Source organism: Artemia franciscana, chromosome 10, assembly GCF_032884065.1.
Source record: "Artemia franciscana chromosome 10, ASM3288406v1, whole genome shotgun sequence".
Lineage (NCBI taxonomy): Eukaryota > Metazoa > Arthropoda > Branchiopoda > Anostraca > Artemiidae > Artemia > Artemia franciscana.
Genome location: NC_088872.1, coordinates 44,910,924 through 44,929,915, shown reverse-complemented (window position 1 = coordinate 44,929,915; position 18,992 = coordinate 44,910,924). Strand labels below are relative to the sequence as shown.

General features: G+C 33.5%; 1 protein-coding gene across 2 annotated transcripts in view; it reads right to left on the bottom strand.

The window, feature by feature from the left end:
* Positions 1 to 786: 786 nt before the first annotated feature.
* LOC136032240 (multidrug resistance-associated protein 1-like) overlaps positions 787 to 18,992 on the bottom strand; it is an 81,253-nt gene continuing 63,047 nt past the window's right edge. The window contains exons 9-16 of one of the 2 annotated variants that reach the window (XM_065712472.1): positions 18,660 to 18,834; positions 17,899 to 18,067; positions 16,077 to 16,228; positions 12,781 to 12,918; positions 11,656 to 11,802; positions 6,923 to 7,007; positions 4,871 to 5,064; positions 787 to 1,062 (exon numbers count right to left, since the gene is read on the bottom strand). In XM_065712472.1, coding sequence (XP_065568544.1) covers positions 802 to 1,062; positions 4,871 to 5,064; positions 6,923 to 7,007; positions 11,656 to 11,802; positions 12,781 to 12,918; positions 16,077 to 16,228; positions 17,899 to 18,067; positions 18,660 to 18,834 — 1,321 coding nt within the window. In that variant the 3' untranslated portion in view covers positions 787 to 801. Of the gene's footprint in view, positions 1,063 to 4,870; positions 5,065 to 6,922; positions 7,008 to 11,023; positions 11,171 to 11,655; positions 11,803 to 12,780; positions 12,919 to 16,076; positions 16,229 to 17,898; positions 18,068 to 18,659; positions 18,835 to 18,992 lie in introns of both variants that reach the window. The other variant, XM_065712471.1, reaches the window with a different exon arrangement.

Here is an 18,992-nt window from a genome sequence, read left to right as displayed (position 1 = left end):
GAGAGAGAGAGAGAGAGAGAGAGAGAGAGAGAGAGAGAGAGAGAGAGAGAGAGAGAGAGAGAGAGAGATCGGTATATTTAAAAACTATCGTAGCATAGAGCTAAATTCAGTTTTTTCACAAAAATCACACACTAAGCTCAGCATTAAAAACTGATGTGAAAAAAGGCACAAATGAGTTTGCGTATCGATTGGTTCGTACTTTAGGGGGTACAAGTTTATTTCGTAATCGAGTTCGGCTATTGGGAGGGGCTGGTTCGGGTAGTAAAGATCGGTGGCTCTTATTGGCTAGGATGAATTTTCCAAATTGGTGAATAAGGTGTTCCAGCCGGACTTTAAGTGGAGATAAATTTAATTTGGCGAGGGCTTGATCATAGGGTATGCCACGGTCTCGGAGTATAATCCTTGTTGCTCTTTTCTGGACGCACTCTATGTCGCGTAATAGGTACGCTGTGCGAATAGCAGATGGACCCCACACCGGGCACGCGTACTCGAGCAACGGGCGAACATAACACGTGTAGGCATGGAGAAGGCTTTTAGTATCACACCCAAAACGCCTCATTTTGGTAAGTGCCTGAAGGCTTGCATTAGCCTTGTGGACGGTTAAATTAATATGGGCACTGAAACTACAATCACTAGTGAAAGTTACTCCTAAGATTTTTATTTCGTTCACAATCGGGAACAAGTTGAAACTGTTCAAGTTCGATACCAGGCAACAATCGGTCATGCTTATCAATACTATGTATTAGCTACAGCTATCATTAAGCACTTTTGTACTAATTTGTCAACTCAGAAGTTAAATAATTACTGAATTAAACTAATTATAATTAGTGGAGCGCAGCACGGCGTAAAAATGATTTCATTTTTCTTCTGTTTTATTGATCCTACCTTTTCACCAATTTCTGTGTTATCTCCAGCAGGAAGTATGTCAAAATCTGGGCGTAGAGCGCAAGAATCGATGACCTGATTGTACCTTGACTCCTCCTCCGCTCCTCCAAAAATGATATTTTGCCTCAAAATTGCATTCTGAATCCAAGCTTGCTGGGGGACATAAGCTATACTTCCCTGAAATAAAGACATGCTAATTTTAACCAAAAACTACGTGTTATAATATGCCTCAGCGCAAAAGTGCCAAGATAAAAAACGAAAGTTGAAAATTGTAATCCAGGAATAATTTGTATAACTATTTAACCAATTTTATCAAACAACGATATGTCATCAGTGACCATGACCTTACTACGATATTTATACAAATGCAAAGTTTTATTACCGATTAGTAAGTTCTTTTATAAGGAATTATATATATATATATATATATATATATATATATATATATATATATCATGAAAAGAGAAATCACCAATGCTACAGCACAAACACAAAAAAAAAAAAAAGGAGACAGAAGGAGAAATGTTGTCACAGCGCCATTTATTTTGAATTGTGTTTCTAATTGAGCGGATTTTCTTAAAAATTAGCCACATGGTAATGATGAATTCTATAATTGTTTAGCTCATTCAGGTTTTTGCAATGTGTTAATATTTGTGATTTGGTAAAATTTATAATATTTAGTTTACCTATTGTTGCTAAAGGGAGGGATACATTAACAGGATAAGCTTGTTTTGGTTTTACTTGGTTGTTTTACATTTGCTGTTTTTTTTTTTGTTTTTTTTTTCATAGGCATGTATTTTGGGGGTGATACCTGACACGGGGATGCCATGGATATTCTGTGGTAGCCACAACACTGTGCTGGGTAGCGAATTTAGAGTGGCGAAACCCTATATAGGCCAGTGTATTCTTCTGATGAGCCCTTGTGTTGCCTCTGAATTATTTGTCTATATTATTTTTTCTATTATTTAGTAAATGACGACTTATACTTATTGACGACATGACTGCCTGTCCATGGATTATTCTTTATGGTTGATTGTGTGTGGCTATGCTGTTTGACCTATGTGATTGTATGGATGAGTAGGGTTAAGGCCTCTTTCAAGTACTGGTCTATATTAATCACTAATTTAGGAAAACAGTCTTCCTTTTCTCCTTCTGTCTCTTTTTTTTCTTTTTTTTTTTTGTGTTTGTGCTGTTGCATTGGTGATTTCTCTTTTCATGATATATATATATATATATATATATATATATATATATATATATATATATATATATATATATATATATATATATATATATATATATATATATATATATATATATATATATATATATATATATATATATATATATATATATATATATATATACGAAACTCTAAAAAACGGAATTTAGATGCTAAAACATACATCAAAAGAATTGGATTTTCATGCTGATTCTAAATATATAAGTTTCATCAAATTTAGTCTTTGTCATCAAAAGTTACGAGCCTGAGAAAATTTGTCTTATTTTGGAAAATAGGGGGAAACACCCCCTAAAAGTCATAGAATCTTAACGAAAATCACACCATCGCATTCGGCGTATCAGAGAAACCCTACAGCAAAAATTTCAACCTCCTGTCTACAAAATGTGGAATTACGTATTTTTTGCCAGAAGACAAATCACGGGTGCGTGTTTATTTGTTTTTTTTTTTTTTTTTTTTTTTTTTTTTTTTTTTCCAGGGGTCATCGTATCGACCAAGTGGTCGAATGTCGCATGAGGGCTCATTCTAACGGAAATGAGAAGTTCTAGTGTCCTTTTTAAGTGACCAAAAGAATTGGAGGGCACCTAGGGCCCCTCCAACGCTCATTTTTTTTCCCAAAGTCAACGGATCAAAATTTTGAGATAGCCATTTTGTTCCACATAGTCGAAAACCATAATAACTATGTCTTTAGGAATGACTTACACCCCCATAATCCCTGGGGGAGCGGCTGCAAGTTACAAACTTTGACCAGTGTTTACATACAGTAATGGTTATTGGGAAGTGTACAGACGTTTTCAGGGGGCTTTTTTTGGTTTGGGGGGTGGGGCTGAGGGGAAGGGGCTATGTGGGAGGATCTTTCCTTCGAGGAATATGTCATGGGGGAAGAAAAATTCAGTGAAAAGGGCGCAGGATTTTGTAACATTACTATAAAAACAAAGAAAAAATAAACATGAAAACATTTTTTCAATTGAAAGTAAGGAATAGCATTGAAACGTAAACCAACAGAGATTATTACGCATATGAGGGGTTCTAAAAATACTTTAGCATAAAGAGCAAGGTATTTAGGAGGAGATAAATACCTCGCTCTTTATGCTAAGTATTTTTAGTAATTTCAACTATTTATTCTACGGCCTTTCTAATTCAGGGGTCATTCTTAAAGAATTGGGACAAAACTTACGATTTAGTGTAAAGAGCGAGGTATTGACAAGGGTACAAACCCCCTCGTATACATAATAAAAATATAAGAATATAATAGTGTGTTACGTAAGCTGGCACGTACGCAGGGTGGGGGCCTTCGGCCCCCCCCCCCTGAAACTTTGTAAAATGTTTAATTTACCCATGGTTTCTTAGGATTTCTGGCAAAAGTAGGACATTTATTAAGAATCTAGATTCATGTGTAAAGCCTTTTTTGGGGGATTTTACAGCATGCCATTATCCGGTCAAGTCACTGCCCAATTATTAACCCATTTTCTGTCTAACTTTTTACCCTGTTTGAAGTAATTAGCAATTGTGCTGTTATTTTTTTTGTAAAGAGAGTTTGCTTTCCACAGCAAAATAGAATTATCCTATATATTAGGGCGTTTACCCCCCCCCCCCTTTCAGAATAAAGTACAGCTATTAATGGATTAATTTTGGAAACTATCATTTTTCATTAAAATCTACGGTTTTGCAATAAAAAAAAAATACCCCCAACAGAATCCATATTACATTGTTAACCCTAAAATTCCCCTTTCAGTGGGATATAATAGATTAATCACTGGTTCTAAATCGCTATGAACATAACCTGAGCCTAAAACATACTGTTGAGGCTTCAGTCTTCTTCCCCCCCCCCATCCACTACAATACTACAGGATCTGTATTTTCCGATATACCTGCATTTTGCATTACTAAATAAAAAGTACTGATTTATATTTGATGTTTCGAAGGTTTTGCCCCCCCCCCCCCCCGAAAAAAGATTCCTGCGTACGTGCCTGTACGTAAGTTAATTCTTAAGTTACGTATTTTTTTAATAATAAAAGCGTTCGTTAAAAATTAAAAGTTCTAGTTGGATTTTTAAGTAACCGAGAAGTTGGAGGGCAACTAGGCCTCCTTCCCCACCCCTTATTTCTCAAAATCGTCTAATCAAAACTAAGAGAAAGCCATTCAGCCAAAAAAAAGGAATTAATATACAAATTTCATTTTAATTATTTTTTGTGCGGAGAGCCAAAATCAAACATGCATTAATTCAAAAACGTTCAGAAATTAAATAAAAAAAAATTAGTTTTTTTTAACTGGAAGTAAGGAGCGACATTAAAACTTAAAACGAACAGAAATTACTCCGTATATGAAATGGGTTGTCCCCTCCGCAATCCCTCGCTCTTTACGCTAAAGTTTGACTCTTTGCCACAATTATACTTTTTAAAACTATTAGAAGCTTTAGCGTAAAGAGCGAGGGATTGCGGAGGGGACAACCCATTTCATATACGGAGTAATTTCTGTTCATTTTAAGTTTTAATGTCGCTCCTTACTTTCAGTTAAAAAAAACTAGTTTTTTTTTATTTAATATATATACATATATATATATATATATATATATATATATATATATATATATATATATATATATATATATATATATATATATATATATATATATATATATATATATATATATATATACCTATGTCCTCCAGAAAGATAGTCTGTGAAAGATAAGGCACAAAATCAGAGGTATATGAAGAGAGCCACAAGATTATGAATGCATACCTTGGTGTTTACTTTTCCACTAAGTTTGTCCATTTCTCCAAGAATGGCTGATATGAGAGAAGATTTTCCCGATCCAACCATTCCCACAACAGCAACAAGACTCCCTTCTTCTACCTCAAAACTGATGTTCTTCAGCACCGGTTTTTCATCTACACCCCAAGAAAATGATCCATCTTTGACTACAATAGGGTTTTCTGCAAAGGACCAATCAGTTTATAAAAAGGTAGGTTTCAAAGAAAATTTGGTGAGGCATTTTGAGGCAACAAGAGGTTCAAACATTAAATCGAATTAAGCAATAAGTAATTCTAAAGACACTGAACTGTAGCAGAATTGAATGTTGAAGAAAAAGTGGATTGAATGTTTCGGCTATATTTCCAATAGCCGTCCTCAGCAAAGTAGAATAAAGATAACATTCAACTCACAATAAAAGAGCCCTAGCTACACCTGCTTAAAGTAATCACAGCATACATTTTTATTGTTGTTTTTACCTTTAGTTTTCTCATTTTTAGCATAAGTACAAGTTTATCTTTATTCTAGTTTTGCTGAGGACCACTACTGGAAATTTGGCCAAAATATTCAATAAATTTTTCTCCTGCAGTTCACAATTTTTAAAAATCCTCTCATTCCTTATCCTTTTCATTATTTGTTTGATGAAAAGGCAGTGAGGTCTTTGTCGTTACTTAGAGGTTCACTTACAACTAAAGGTGCCAAGAAGAAATAAAACTAAGAAATAATACTAAGTCTAACAAAAACCCATACAATAGAATCTTTATTATTTAAAATGCCTTTGCCTGCATAGTATGAATTTTTCACTGTAAGATATAAGTATATTATCCAAACAATTCCATATATCATTTTTTTTTTTTTTTTTTTTTTTTTTTTTTTTTTTTTTTTTTTTTTTTTTTTTTTTTTTTTTTTTTTTTAGCCAAGTTTTCGCGTTAAAACACATTTATCGACTAACAACGATAGTCCACGACACACGATAGATTTAGACTCCAGTTCAAGAATTAAAGAGTTTAGTTACCAAAATACAAGAAATTAACAGAACAGATTATTTTTTCAATGTCAGCTAGTAAAATATTAAAAACAGTTTTTTTAGTTTAAAAAAAATGGTTTCCTTGGATATATCCTTTTTTTGAGTGGCCAAAATTATTTTTTCCAAAGGTTACTTAAGATGTTGAGAACGGTGGGGTATTAACATAACGAAGAAAGGTCAATTAATTTTCTTGAACATGTTGGCAGCTGGTTTTCAAAACAGTTTAAAGAAGGGTATGAAAAAAAGGACGGTTACGAAGAGGTGGGAAATCAGGAAAATAAAAGGCCGAATGCAAATGACAATAGAGTGCGGGACCAAACAAATTCTGGTCGACTATTGGCCATGTCAATGACTGTTATAGTTTGTGCAGAATGTTCTAAGGGAGAATAGTAAAGTTAGAACTAAAAAGACAGCAAAGTGTCCAACCCATAATTTTAACTGAAACATCATGGTGACAGCCAGTTTAAAAAACTTAAATACAAATTATTAAAAATAAATAAATTTAAGCAACAATTTGACCTATATCAAAGAAATAAACATTTCTTTATACTTCCTCACTACCACATCCAGGATAACATAGAATTAAAACAATTTAAGCAACAATTTGATCTATATCCAAGAAATAAACATTTCTTTATGCTCCCTCACTACCACATCCAGGATAACATAGAACTAAAAATTAATAGTCCTTCACTGATTGGTCTTATATATTTGGCAGTACATATTTGCAGCATTTATGGTAAAGCCCAGACATTTACTACCTGAACAGCCATTGAAATGAATCAACTTATAAATTTTAGGGATCTCCCTAAGGGAACTCTTTAGATTATTCCATTGAAATGTTTCTATCTCATAGAACGCCATAGTTTCTAAAGCAAATTCTAAAGCAGGATTATAAAATTCCTAAATTAAAGAGACAATACAGTGGCAAATCCAGAATATTAACTGAAATGAAAATCTCAAATGCTTATAGCTAAATTTCAAAATAAGAAATAAATAAAAATAAAATCACTTACGTTCATTTGGATCATGTGTAACGGCATCTGGATTGAGCTCCTCAGCATTCATAAATTTGTTCATTCTTTTAAGAGACACAGAAGCCTAAATAAATTAGTTGAATGAATTAGCAGTCGATTAGTAGATAATAATTGCTAGATTTTAGTGTTAATATAAAGCAATGATTTAATATAATAATTTTTCAATGGTGTCAATGTTAAACTGTTATTCTTAAAATTTCAAAAATTATTTCAATAATTGTTACTTGTTGCAATGTTAGCAAGAAATACCAAATTAACAACATCTAGTTAAGTGTTTAACTTATTGAAATTCTACCGTTTCAAATTGGTTTGGATCACAAAAATATTCTATCATTAGGAAAAGTAGCTAGTGTTATTAAGGCCAGAATTCTGATTTAGGTCATGGCAAGTAATATACGATGAAGATACATATTATGATAGGTTAAAAAAATGTTTTAAATCTAAGATACCCCATCATAATCCATACTACAGTCACTGCCAAGCTTTCTTTGGTATTATTTTGATTTATGGTCTCTTTTAAAGGAAACAGAATGCCATCAAAATTCTTACTTTATAATATGCAGAAAATTATTTTAGATGGATATTCTAGGTTGCTTTTTATTATGGATGGTAGGGTGGGTAGGGGAAGAAGGACGGTTAGGGGAGGTTATGGTGGGTTGCGACGCAGGGTGGGATAGAGACTGGTTTTGTTACTTTTTTTTCTTTTTGTTAGATTTATCTAATTATTTGATATATTAGGTAAACAGTTATTTGGACTTTCACGGGTCGGCAAACCCTCGTAAGATTCTCCAGTGCGGAATGCTGTTTATTATTTATTTGTGATTGTTTAAAAACGAGAATTATAACATAATCTTACACTTTAATTCGCGTTTTGTCCATTGTATTTTTATTATTGTCAGCATTTTCTCCTTGTACTTGTGTTTGAAATATTTGCGTATTAGAACATTCGGAAAAACCTGTCAAATAATTTCGCAAACAAACCACTTCAATTTAAAAAGGACCCTCTCCCCCTCTTACAATATTTGATGGCATTTATGCATCCAGACTGAATAACAAAAACAATTCTTTATAAATCTTATGCGAACATGAAACACATACTGTAAATGTTTTAAGATGCGGGAACCAGGAAAAAATTTACATTTGAAAACATATTATTTGAAATAAAAATATGAAGTAGGGAAACGTGTATTAAAGTAAAAGCGATCCAGAATAGAGGTTCAATATGATTTTTATGCGTAGTTAAAAACTTGTTACTATACTGTTTACTTCAGAAGAGGCTGCACACAAGAAAATGACCCTCTCTTTTAGGTAAAATTGAACAGTTACCCACGAATTTAAGTCTTATTTTTTAAGACTTGGACATGAAACAAAATATTTCGATTATTCATAATTATGAATGACGAGAAGCGTTAGACATGATTTTCATTAATTTTTCGCGAGGTCTAAAAAGATTTAAACTAAACAAATAATCACAATGTAATATGCCTAGCTCATTACTAATAAGGGCGGATTCTTCAAAAAGTATTTTGTGGCTGGAGTTACAAAAAAAATGGTTGCTTAAAGCAGAATCAAAAGGAGCATTGGGGCTATTAGAATTTAAAGCTATGGCGAAATTATCTTAATGCTTTTGTAGGCGTTTTTCTAAATTCTGGTGGATTCTATCTCCATAGTATTTATCGTAGTCACTTGGTATTTGATAAACCCCTCTTTGGTAAGCATCTTGGGTTTTATCCTTACCAGAGTTTAAGAAATTCATGATTTTGAAATTATGAGTAAACACTACACAGAGATTATTTTGTGTGCAAACTTTTCCGAGATTCGTGGTGATTTTTGGGATATATGGGGCAGGTAGATTATCTTTGAGAGCTTTGATTTTATGGGAGTGTCTTTTCAGTCTACGTCTAATTGTATTATTAATAAGGAAAATGGGATACCCATTTCCAAAAAGTGTGTCTCTGATAAGATTTAGTTCTGCTGTGATGCGGGAATCAGAGCAAATGTTTAGGGCACGATCGAAAAGACAGGATACGACATTAGTGGGGGGTGATTTGATTTAAAATGAAGATATCTATTGTTCGGTGTTGGTTTTCTGTAAATAGTAAAATCGAGTTTATCAATGCTATGAATAATTACCACATCTATGAATGGTATTTTATTTGCAATTTTAGTTTCTAAGGTAAACTGTAAATTTGTATCATATGTATTAAGGTGATCTGAAAAAAAGAGCTAAGTTCATTTTCCCCATAATTCCAAAGTGATATTACGTCACCCATGTATCGTCCCCAATAGATGTGTTTCAAGAAATATGAATTTAACGCCCTATTTTCCAAGTGTTCCACATAAATACTCGCCAGTAGCCCGGAGAGAGGTGCTCCCATCAGCAGACCTTTTATTTGCTGATAAAAAAAAAATACGCAACTGAAAGCACATTGAATGCTTATTACAGGTTTAAACAAAGTCATTAAAAGCTTAGAATCTATTCCTGTTGTTGAAACTTCAATTAAAAGATGATTTTCTTCTTATTTTATTTTTTAGTAATTGCTCAGATACTGCCACATTTATATTTGTACGCATAGAAACAATGCCAAAACTGGTTATTATCGTTTTTCCTGACATACTTACGTTTTTGAGTTTTTCGACTAAATCTACCGACTTAATTATGTATTACTTTTTAGAATTAAGCAAAGACTTGAAGGTTGTACATAGCCATTTTCCGATATTGGAAGCAGGGGCTTTCGTAAAGCTACAATAGGCCTTAGGGGAATGCCTTAAGGGAATCCTTAAAGAAAAAACAGTAGACACAAACACAGAACCGGTTACAAAAAGACCTTCGAGGTTAACTGCCAAAAGGACAAGATTAGCAGTGAAAGCGTGTTTTAAATTATTTTTCTTTCACTTCAATGAATTGCCTTATTTCACCTCACTTTATTCATCAGTCCTGGTTGAACTTCGTTAAAGTAAGGATGCTGGGACTGTTTAAAAAATGTTTATTTTAGTTTTGAATGTTGTATGTTATTGTAAGTCTCTTTTCTTTTATATATTTATGTTTGGCTGAGGATGGCCCTCAGAGAAAGGGTCGAAACGTTCATTCAAAATATAGAATTCCACTGTATTGCGAAAAGGATTCCTTATTGTTCTTGTTGTTGTTGATGTTTATGATGAAAAGGCAGTGTGGTCCTCGTCGCTATTTACGTCTTGCTTGAAAGAGTATCTGTTTTTTTACTTTTTCAGCCGTAAAAAAACAATGTTGTCCCGAATAGGGCCAGAAGACTATCATTAATCATGAAATATTTAGATTTAGCACAGTATTACTCACACCCTTAGGTAAATGTAAGTTAGAATTCAGCACGAAGAGTATGCGGCTTATATCCACCTGCTGTAAAAAATGACTTTAGTAATTTATAAATTTTAACGGGGTACTTTTATTTTAGAAAGCTATTTTATTTCATCAAATTACCAGATTTATATTCTATGATGAATACTGAAACCTCTCTAATTATTTACTGCAATTTTACGGAAGAAATTCTGGAATTGCACATAATTATGAATAAATAGAAGTTAATCAGAATTAATCCACGAGTGCAACATCCATCTCCAATCAGTAAGATTTACAGGAATAGATTATAGGCATAAAACTAGAAAGCAGATCCTTCTTTGTTTTTCTTTTTTCTTTGAGGTTTTCAATCCGCTTAAAATTGTTAACCAAATAAAACTATTTTTCAAATTAATACTAATTATACAAGCTTAAAAGTTTCAGAGAATTATAAGGACCAGTTGTATTATTTGTCGTTACCACCGTCGTTGCCACTTGTATATCGCTCTGTTGTGTTTCAATATTTTGATGCCTTTTGCTATTTTTTTCAAAATCTTTTGTAGCCACGGAACATGCAAACATCCATAGGTTAACTCGTAAAATGGTGATTTTGGTGGTAACGACGAAGAATACATTTCATTATGTGTTTATAGAGACTCCAGGATTATGAGACGGATGAGAACGATTAGAGACAGAGAAAAAGAGAGAGATAGAGGGAGAGAGAGAGAGAGAGAGAGAGAGAGAGGGGAGGGGAGAGAGAGACTAACCTGTACAGCTTGTGTGATAATCATCGGTAGCATTGACATTGGAAAACGCAGAATATTGAACAGCGCCAAAGCTGAAAAGGCTATTTTTGGAGACAATACATGTGTAGGATCTGCCAAGACATATGTGGCAAATGTAACTAGTGCCACCTAGGACAAATACATAGCATAACCCAAACAGAACGTTTAAAATATAAAAGAACAATACTTCCCATATGGAAAAAGAAAAAGCCAAAACAATAAAATAAAAAAAATAAAACGAGGACACCCTAGACGTTGCACATACATACAGAAAGAAGTCTCTTTTTTTAAAAGCCCACAATTTAATGTTTTTATAAATAATTATTTATGTTGCTCGACGATTCATCGATGTTATAGTTCAAAATCAACATCGAAAATGTCTAGCTACAAGAGTCATTACGTTAAAGTTAGTCTAAATTGTAAAACGTTTAAAGTTAAATTTTGCCCAAATTTGAACATCATAAGTAATAAAGGGGTGGTGGGATAATTGAAAGGGACATTTATAACGATCATGACATAGGAAGATTTATTTGACAAATAACTCCAGTAATGACAGACCGAGAACATCACACAACCAGTAATCAAAATTTTTCTTTAAACAGTGAATGTCAAACCTGAACTACGGCCACAATCATCATTGGTAATATACTCATTGGCATTCTCATAATGTTAAAAAGTGATAGAGAAACAAAAGCTTTTTGTGCATCCAAAATATTGTTTGGGTCAGATAACACAAATACAGCAAACGATGTCAATGATACCTAGCAGCAAAATAAAATATTACATTAACTCTACGTATATTTATGTTGTGTTAAACAACAGTCTTTTTCTTATTCTTTCTTAAAAAGCGCAAACACACACACAAGCCCTCTATTCTCTATTTTCTCAATCCTATTATCTCTATTCTATCTCTCCATCTTTACCAGCCACTCTCTCCATCACGCTTTTTCACTTTGTAACGATGCAAATTTTTCTTGATTAGCTCTGCATCCCCCTCCCCCAGGACCGTATCCAGGATTCTTTGGATATTCTCCCTCGCAAATACGGCCTTGCCCCCCCCCCCCAAAGAAAAAACAATAATAATGAATAAACAAACAAAATGCAAATATTCTAAAGATGCATTTCGTATAAACTGTATCCTTAGCTTCATACTCTGTTATTCTTTAGCAAAATTTATGTACATTAACAATTATAAGTTAAGGAGTATAGCCCGAATTATCTGAATATATAAGTGCTATAAGTAAATAGAATAGTGACCGTTCAATATTTCAAACCCCTTTTGGTTGGGCCAAAACAAGACAAACTATAATTTGTGACGTTTTAAAATGTACAATGTACAGAAAACTATCTTCAGATAGTATATTTCAACTATACTTATACACGTTTGGAATAATTATATGAAAATTAAATAATAAAATTATATTAGGTTGCAAGAAAATTAGATTCGTGAAAATCAGTATGACTTTAGTTATGAAGTAAATATGACTTGATTGAAAATAGATACTTAATTTGTTGTCAATAAACACGTTGGCTCCACGAGCCTGTCTGTCTATTATATCCTTCTTAATACCAGTTTATTAGACTCCTATTGAATCCCCAGATCCCCAATTTCCCAAAAAATCCCCAAAAGTGTCAATTACCTTCTTCCATTGGCCAGGGCCATGGTAACACCTAACCAGAAGCTATCTTACAAGGACACATAGAGTATAGTCTCCAAGGAAAATAAAAGCAAGACTTACGAGAAGGGGGGCACACGTCCAAAGGAAAGATGTTCCTGCACCTAGATAAGCAGCTTTCTTGAGCACTTCAATCTCTTTATCGCGAATATCTTCAACCTGGTTCTGGAAGGATGGCTCCCAAGCGTACAATTTCAAAACCTTTAAATACACAAAATAGAAAAAAAGCCTTCTGAAGGAGAGTTATAAACAATTTTGATTACGTTTATACAATTAGTTTACTAGCAATAAGAATATCTACGATTAATAGCTCTTATTAATTTAGATGAACATTAATACTTAAACTGAATAAGCTTTTAGAATCTGCTATTCAAGGAAAATGCGATTTTGTTTCTTTTTTGTTTTATTTCATTTTAAATGTATCTATTTCTTTGAGATAAGTTAAAGAGATTATGTTCAAAGAACAAATCTTGACCAATTGACAATCATTCTGCAATAAATGGGCAAAAAACAACCAAAATCTCCCCATCCAAATCTAATACATTTTCTTTGTTTTCCAAATTTTTATTTTTTCTTATTACTTTTTTTTAGAATAAGCGAAAATGGCAACTGGTTCCAACTTCTTCCTGTTTGAGAAAGGCAAATTTATCTTCTGCACCTACTACAATGCCGTTCTTAGCACAAATTATGTCTCTTTTTATATATTATTAATGTCGAGAATGAATCAACCGTACTCCTTAATCGAAACGCCATATTTCACTTAGCAGTAATCCAAAATTACTTCCAAAAAGGAGGTGTTCCAAGTGGATGTAGTAGACTTCACCGTTCACGTGATAAAATCACTTAACTCCTTAAGTTTTATTTATGACCGGCACAACTTCTCCATCCTATCTTTTGAAATGTTTCTAGTTTTACCCTTACCCATAAAATCTCTTAAAATTTCAGGCCTTTTTGCGAACCTAACTACTGCTATCTTCATGTTAACTAAGGCCGACTTCATATACACAACAAATACTTCGATTGGAGCATACCAGAAAAAAACAGAAGATAAGAAAAGTGAATATGAGTGCAACAAAACGGATATTTCGAGAAGACAACTGCTTCCCTTCTTCAGGAATATTAGAGAAAGTCTAAAAAAATCAAGTTCACATTTTCTGAGCGAAAATGTGAATGCTTTACACCAGAAAAAGATAAAATAAAGAGACAAAAAACAAACAGCATGGATATCAAAATGAAACAAAACCCAAATTTGAAGAATCAAAAATATAAGTACGTGGAAGAAAATAACAGTTAAAATCAAAAACAAATGAATTGACAACTAAAAAGACAATCTTCCCCAAAAAAAGTGTTCTAGTCTATAAAGACAATCTAAGCTATGAGCAAGCTTCCAATCAAATAGTCAGAACGCTTGCAAAAAGACATCAATCAACAGTAATCCTACAATAATCCAACAGCACAACAGTAATCCAACAGAAACTAATAAGTAAAATAAAAATAAACGAATTAAAAACAATAAGCTCAAATGCATAATTCTACCAAGGTTGTTATTACATTCGTATCTCTTGTTAGGTGGGCCAATGGGGAGCCAATGTGTTTTACGAAATTATGGGCATCACAGGAAATCTCAGGTTGAAAAAAGAAATGTTTACAATTTTTATTGCTGACACTGATTCAAGCCTGTTTACTTGTTTGCCGTTTCCATGCAAGCCGAGTGTAGTTACAATTCGAGCTGTAAGAGCTACAATTCTAGTATCTGAGTTTCAACGAACTAGGATACATGGACAATTTTAAAAAAGCTAATTTGAGGCTCGAAAAAAAATTGAACATATTTAGGGTCCTTTCAATGACGAATTTTCTGAGACCCAGGAGGAGATTGCACAGTACTGTTGGCCTTAGGTGGCTCGTTGCTGCAGTGAGTTGTTATTAGTACTAGTAGTAGCAGTTATACCTTTTATAACTAGGATTATCTCTAAGGGCGTATGGAAACAATCCAATACAAAATTTTGTAAGTATTTGAAAAACTTACAAAACCTTTGTTTAATTTGAATTTAAACATGTAAAAAGTATTCAAAATAAGCTTCTACGAGACTTAAAACTTAAAATCGTCTAGGTGAGGCTTGGCTGGTCGTCACAAAATGAATACATGTACTAATTTCTCGACATTCAACCATTATATTTTTATTTGTATTTGCTGATAATATTTTTAATATTAATATTTGCATTTTTATTTCATTTATATTGGCTAATAATTTTATTGTCTTTAGCCAATTGATGTTCATATTCACCAGCAAAGAGTTATACGGTACTTATTTAAATAAGAGACTTGAATAGTTGCAGATTTGACAAATACCTTTTCTTCATCCCTGAAATATATCAGACTCATTGACACTGAAAAGACACAGTTAGAAAAATTTGTACTAAAATTTTCCTCCTAGGGTGGAAGGAGGAGAGGTAACAATTTGACGAACAATGTGGTGATATTTTAAAGTATGTCACTTAGAACTTATAGACGAAAAAAAATAAGCATTCTCCTCTACAGTTGGCCAGGTCACCTATTAAGGAGAGTCCACCAAATCCGACTTCTCAGAATATATTAGATCTCCAAAATAACAATAACGACACATATATCAAAAATATATGAATTTTCTTAATATAAAAATTTAGTCTGAAAAATAATTTAAATATTAATATTATAGAACATAAATATACATATTACAGACAAAAATTAAATATCATAAAAAATATTACAAAAATAAATGAAATTCAATAAATGTTGTCAAAAGAATCATAAAAAGTTAAAATGTAAACATACTGAAAATATGTATATATGCTTCAGTGACATAAGTCAAGCCTTGACCTTTTTCAAATTATGATCAGTTTAGTTAATATTGACAGGCCACTAATTAAGCAATACAAAGTGCTGTGTTGTTTCAATCCCAGTGAACCGTAATTTGGTACCACTCCTGAAAATGACCATGAATTGGATCAATTCTGTCATTGGCTTTACTCCCCAGACAAACATACAACCTACGCCATACAGGAAATTAATCCCTCATCTAGATTAAAGAAATGAAACAATCAAATAATATAGCCATAAAAATAAGTTTCTTTAAAAAGAGCCATATAGACTTAAAAAAAATATATACCTTATTGGGAAAACAACTATTGAACTTATTGAAAAAAAAAACTATTCTCTTCTACAGTTGGCCTACTGAGCCACTTAAAAGTTGACTCTCCTCACATATTGAGGAGTCCACTGTACCCAACTCCTCAAAATGTGGAAGCTTTCCAAGTGATAATAACAAAGAAACTATGAATTAACATAATCATTAAATCATTTAAAATTTGTATATATATACCTTAATGCCACTAAGAATTTCATTCATTAGCTTAACTCTTTTGTCTTTGTTTTTCATTTGAGCTACTTGGAGGGTTCGAGTTTTACTGGCCAAGAAACCGTTAATAGGAATTAAGAGCACCATAACAGCCAAACCGGCAAACACACTGGGACCTGAAATAGAAAAAACACACAAAAAAAAAATAGAAATAGAACTCGAAATGGAAAAAACACAAAAAAACATTGCAATTCTAAAATACCAAATTTCAATAAAAGTTAAAGTAGATTAATCATTCCAATTTGGAGGGTTATTTTTTTTAAAACAATTTCATTTGGGTTACATAAAAGGTAAAGGTAAAGGATACGGCATTAGACTTTACAGTCCCTACCGGCGGTGCTGATCTCCGTTTCTTGGCCCTTCAGCCAGGAAGTGCAATGGGGGGTTGGGGGCCAGCCATCCTGTGCTTTCACACACCCTTCCTGTTTACCTTCCCCAGATTTCTCCAGGTACCCATTTAGAGCTGGGTCGACTCTGGCTAAGCTTACAGAGTCACGCCACTGACCCCCGTCCCAACTGAAGAATTGGGTACACTGGGATTCGAACCCGCGTCCTCTCAGACAAAGGATCCCGAATCCAGCGCACCAATTTGGTTAATTCAAATTACATTCAGTAGAAAGACGTACGAAAGAAGAAAGAGAAACAGATAACTATGCTACATCCCAAAGATTTGAAAAGGCGAAAGATTAACTCGGCATGAGTCCGTTTCGGAGAATACCTACTGAGATGTCAAATTTGGACGCGGAATTCAAAGCACATCGATAGTCTTCACTTAGCGGATCTTGCTATAGCCGTTTCTAAACTTATGGACAAACTCAATCAAACCATAAAGACATGTTTGGAGTTGACTTCTTCAACTCTAGTTACGTTGTCATAGTCGTATAGTGATATTTTCTTCTTCTTTTCTTTGTAGTGCTCCGTCATTTTCTTTTTGTACCAAGACCGGTTTTCAATGAACACATTTCAAAAGCCTTAATAAACAGGCCTATCTCCCACGAACCAAAACGGAAGGGTCAACGTTTGACTTCTTGCTCTGTAAAATCTTTTTATGAGGAAAAAGAAAATCTCAATATTTCAATTGTTCTAGGGAAATAAATTTGTTATAAAATATTGTGGTCTTCTGTCTAAACAGGAGCATTAGCTATATGGAATTTAACCACATGACAATTGCTCATGGGCATAACTAAATCAACAGAGAATCAAATCCTTTTATGATGAAAACTTTTCAAATAGGATAGAGACACTCTGAAGTATCTACAAAATACTCTAGTTTCAGGACTCGAAGAGCTTGCCTGCACAAAGGGGGAGGTGGGATAGAAACCCATCTTTTGATACTGGTCAAAAACCGCGTGAAAATAATACACCACTCCCCCCACGAAAGACATTTTAGTTAGACAGTCCTCAGAGGATCGGACTTGTATGTACTTATTTCGAAGACGGTAAGGATTGCCTCATAGACCCACACTAGCTTACTCCAATAAGAGTTTATTTCTTAGGCCCATTTAAATTTTAGGTCCTTAACAAAGTGCTAAGTCAAAATTCATAGGCTGATGGTAGTTCAATGATAATCAACGACTTTTAAGTCATTTTCAAGACTTAAGTAAGACAATGAACCTGGTGCAAATGAAGCAAATAAATTCCTTGGCCCTTAGCAACCGTAGCAATGGCCCGTAGCAACCGTAGCAATCTGGTACTGTTCAGTAAATTTAGCTGAATTTTCATTATTGGCATCTTGCATCAAACCATTAAACGAGTTAATAGGATTAAAAAATTTAGGATAACTCACCTAGAATATTATACAAAAAATAAATAGCTAAAGCAATTTGCAACGGAGCTGACCAGAGCATGTTGAGATAGGAAGTAAGGTCCATAAATCGCTGGGCGTCTACTGCCATCAAATTCACAATTTCACCAACTGTAGATTCTTTTCGAGCAGCATTCGATATACGGAGAGCCTGCAAATATGACTAAATTAGTTTGTATAAGAATATCCTGTTTATTTCTTACCCGTCGTGCATTGCTGCGATATCAAAAGAAAGGACACAAGAAAACTCCCGCTAAAGAAAATTCCCCGTTCGAAGAAAAGTCTCCCGCAAAAAATCCCCCAGCGCATTAATAATGATCGTATTTTTAAATTTAAAAGCGTTTGGAAAATCCAATCACTAACTATTCTTGCCCTAGAAAATTCCCCTGCAGAAAACTCCACAAAAATCCCCTCCCCTGCGGCTCCTAAGCAAAAAAGAAAACGTGTACAAAATTATTTAATTTTTTCAATTTAGTGAAAGCAAGGGAATTTGTCAAAAAAGCAAGGGGAATTACAATTCCATTATTGAACCCCCCCCCCCACGGCAAACGAAATAACTCCCAAATCAAAATCCTATGTTATGGATTTACGAGGCGTGAACTTAAGAAAACTACGAGGCGTGAACTTAAGAAACGAGTCACTATCCAACGGTAAATTTTAAATTTTAACAGAAGAGATAAAAGCTGATTGATCTGTTATTAACATATCAAAGTCTGAGCCCCCAATTCCTAAGAACTTCTTACCTTTCTGTATACAGTTGAAACAATAGCAGTTCTTATTCTCATACCAACTATATACATCCGATGGAAGTATTGAGATAAGAAAAAAGTCTGAACAAAAGCCGATGCTGTCATTAATCCAGCGTAGAGATAGCCCCTCCAGACGTAGTCATCTGATTCCACAAAGTCAATTAATGCGCTATAAAATAAAAAACAAGGTAAAAACTCGATATAACAAGAATGTTAGCTTTTGTAACTACACAGTAATCTCTTGAAGACAAATCAAATAGAACCAAATTAATCAGAACCACATTCAACTTTAAAATAAGAACTCTCCTGTTCCTCTGTATCGATATC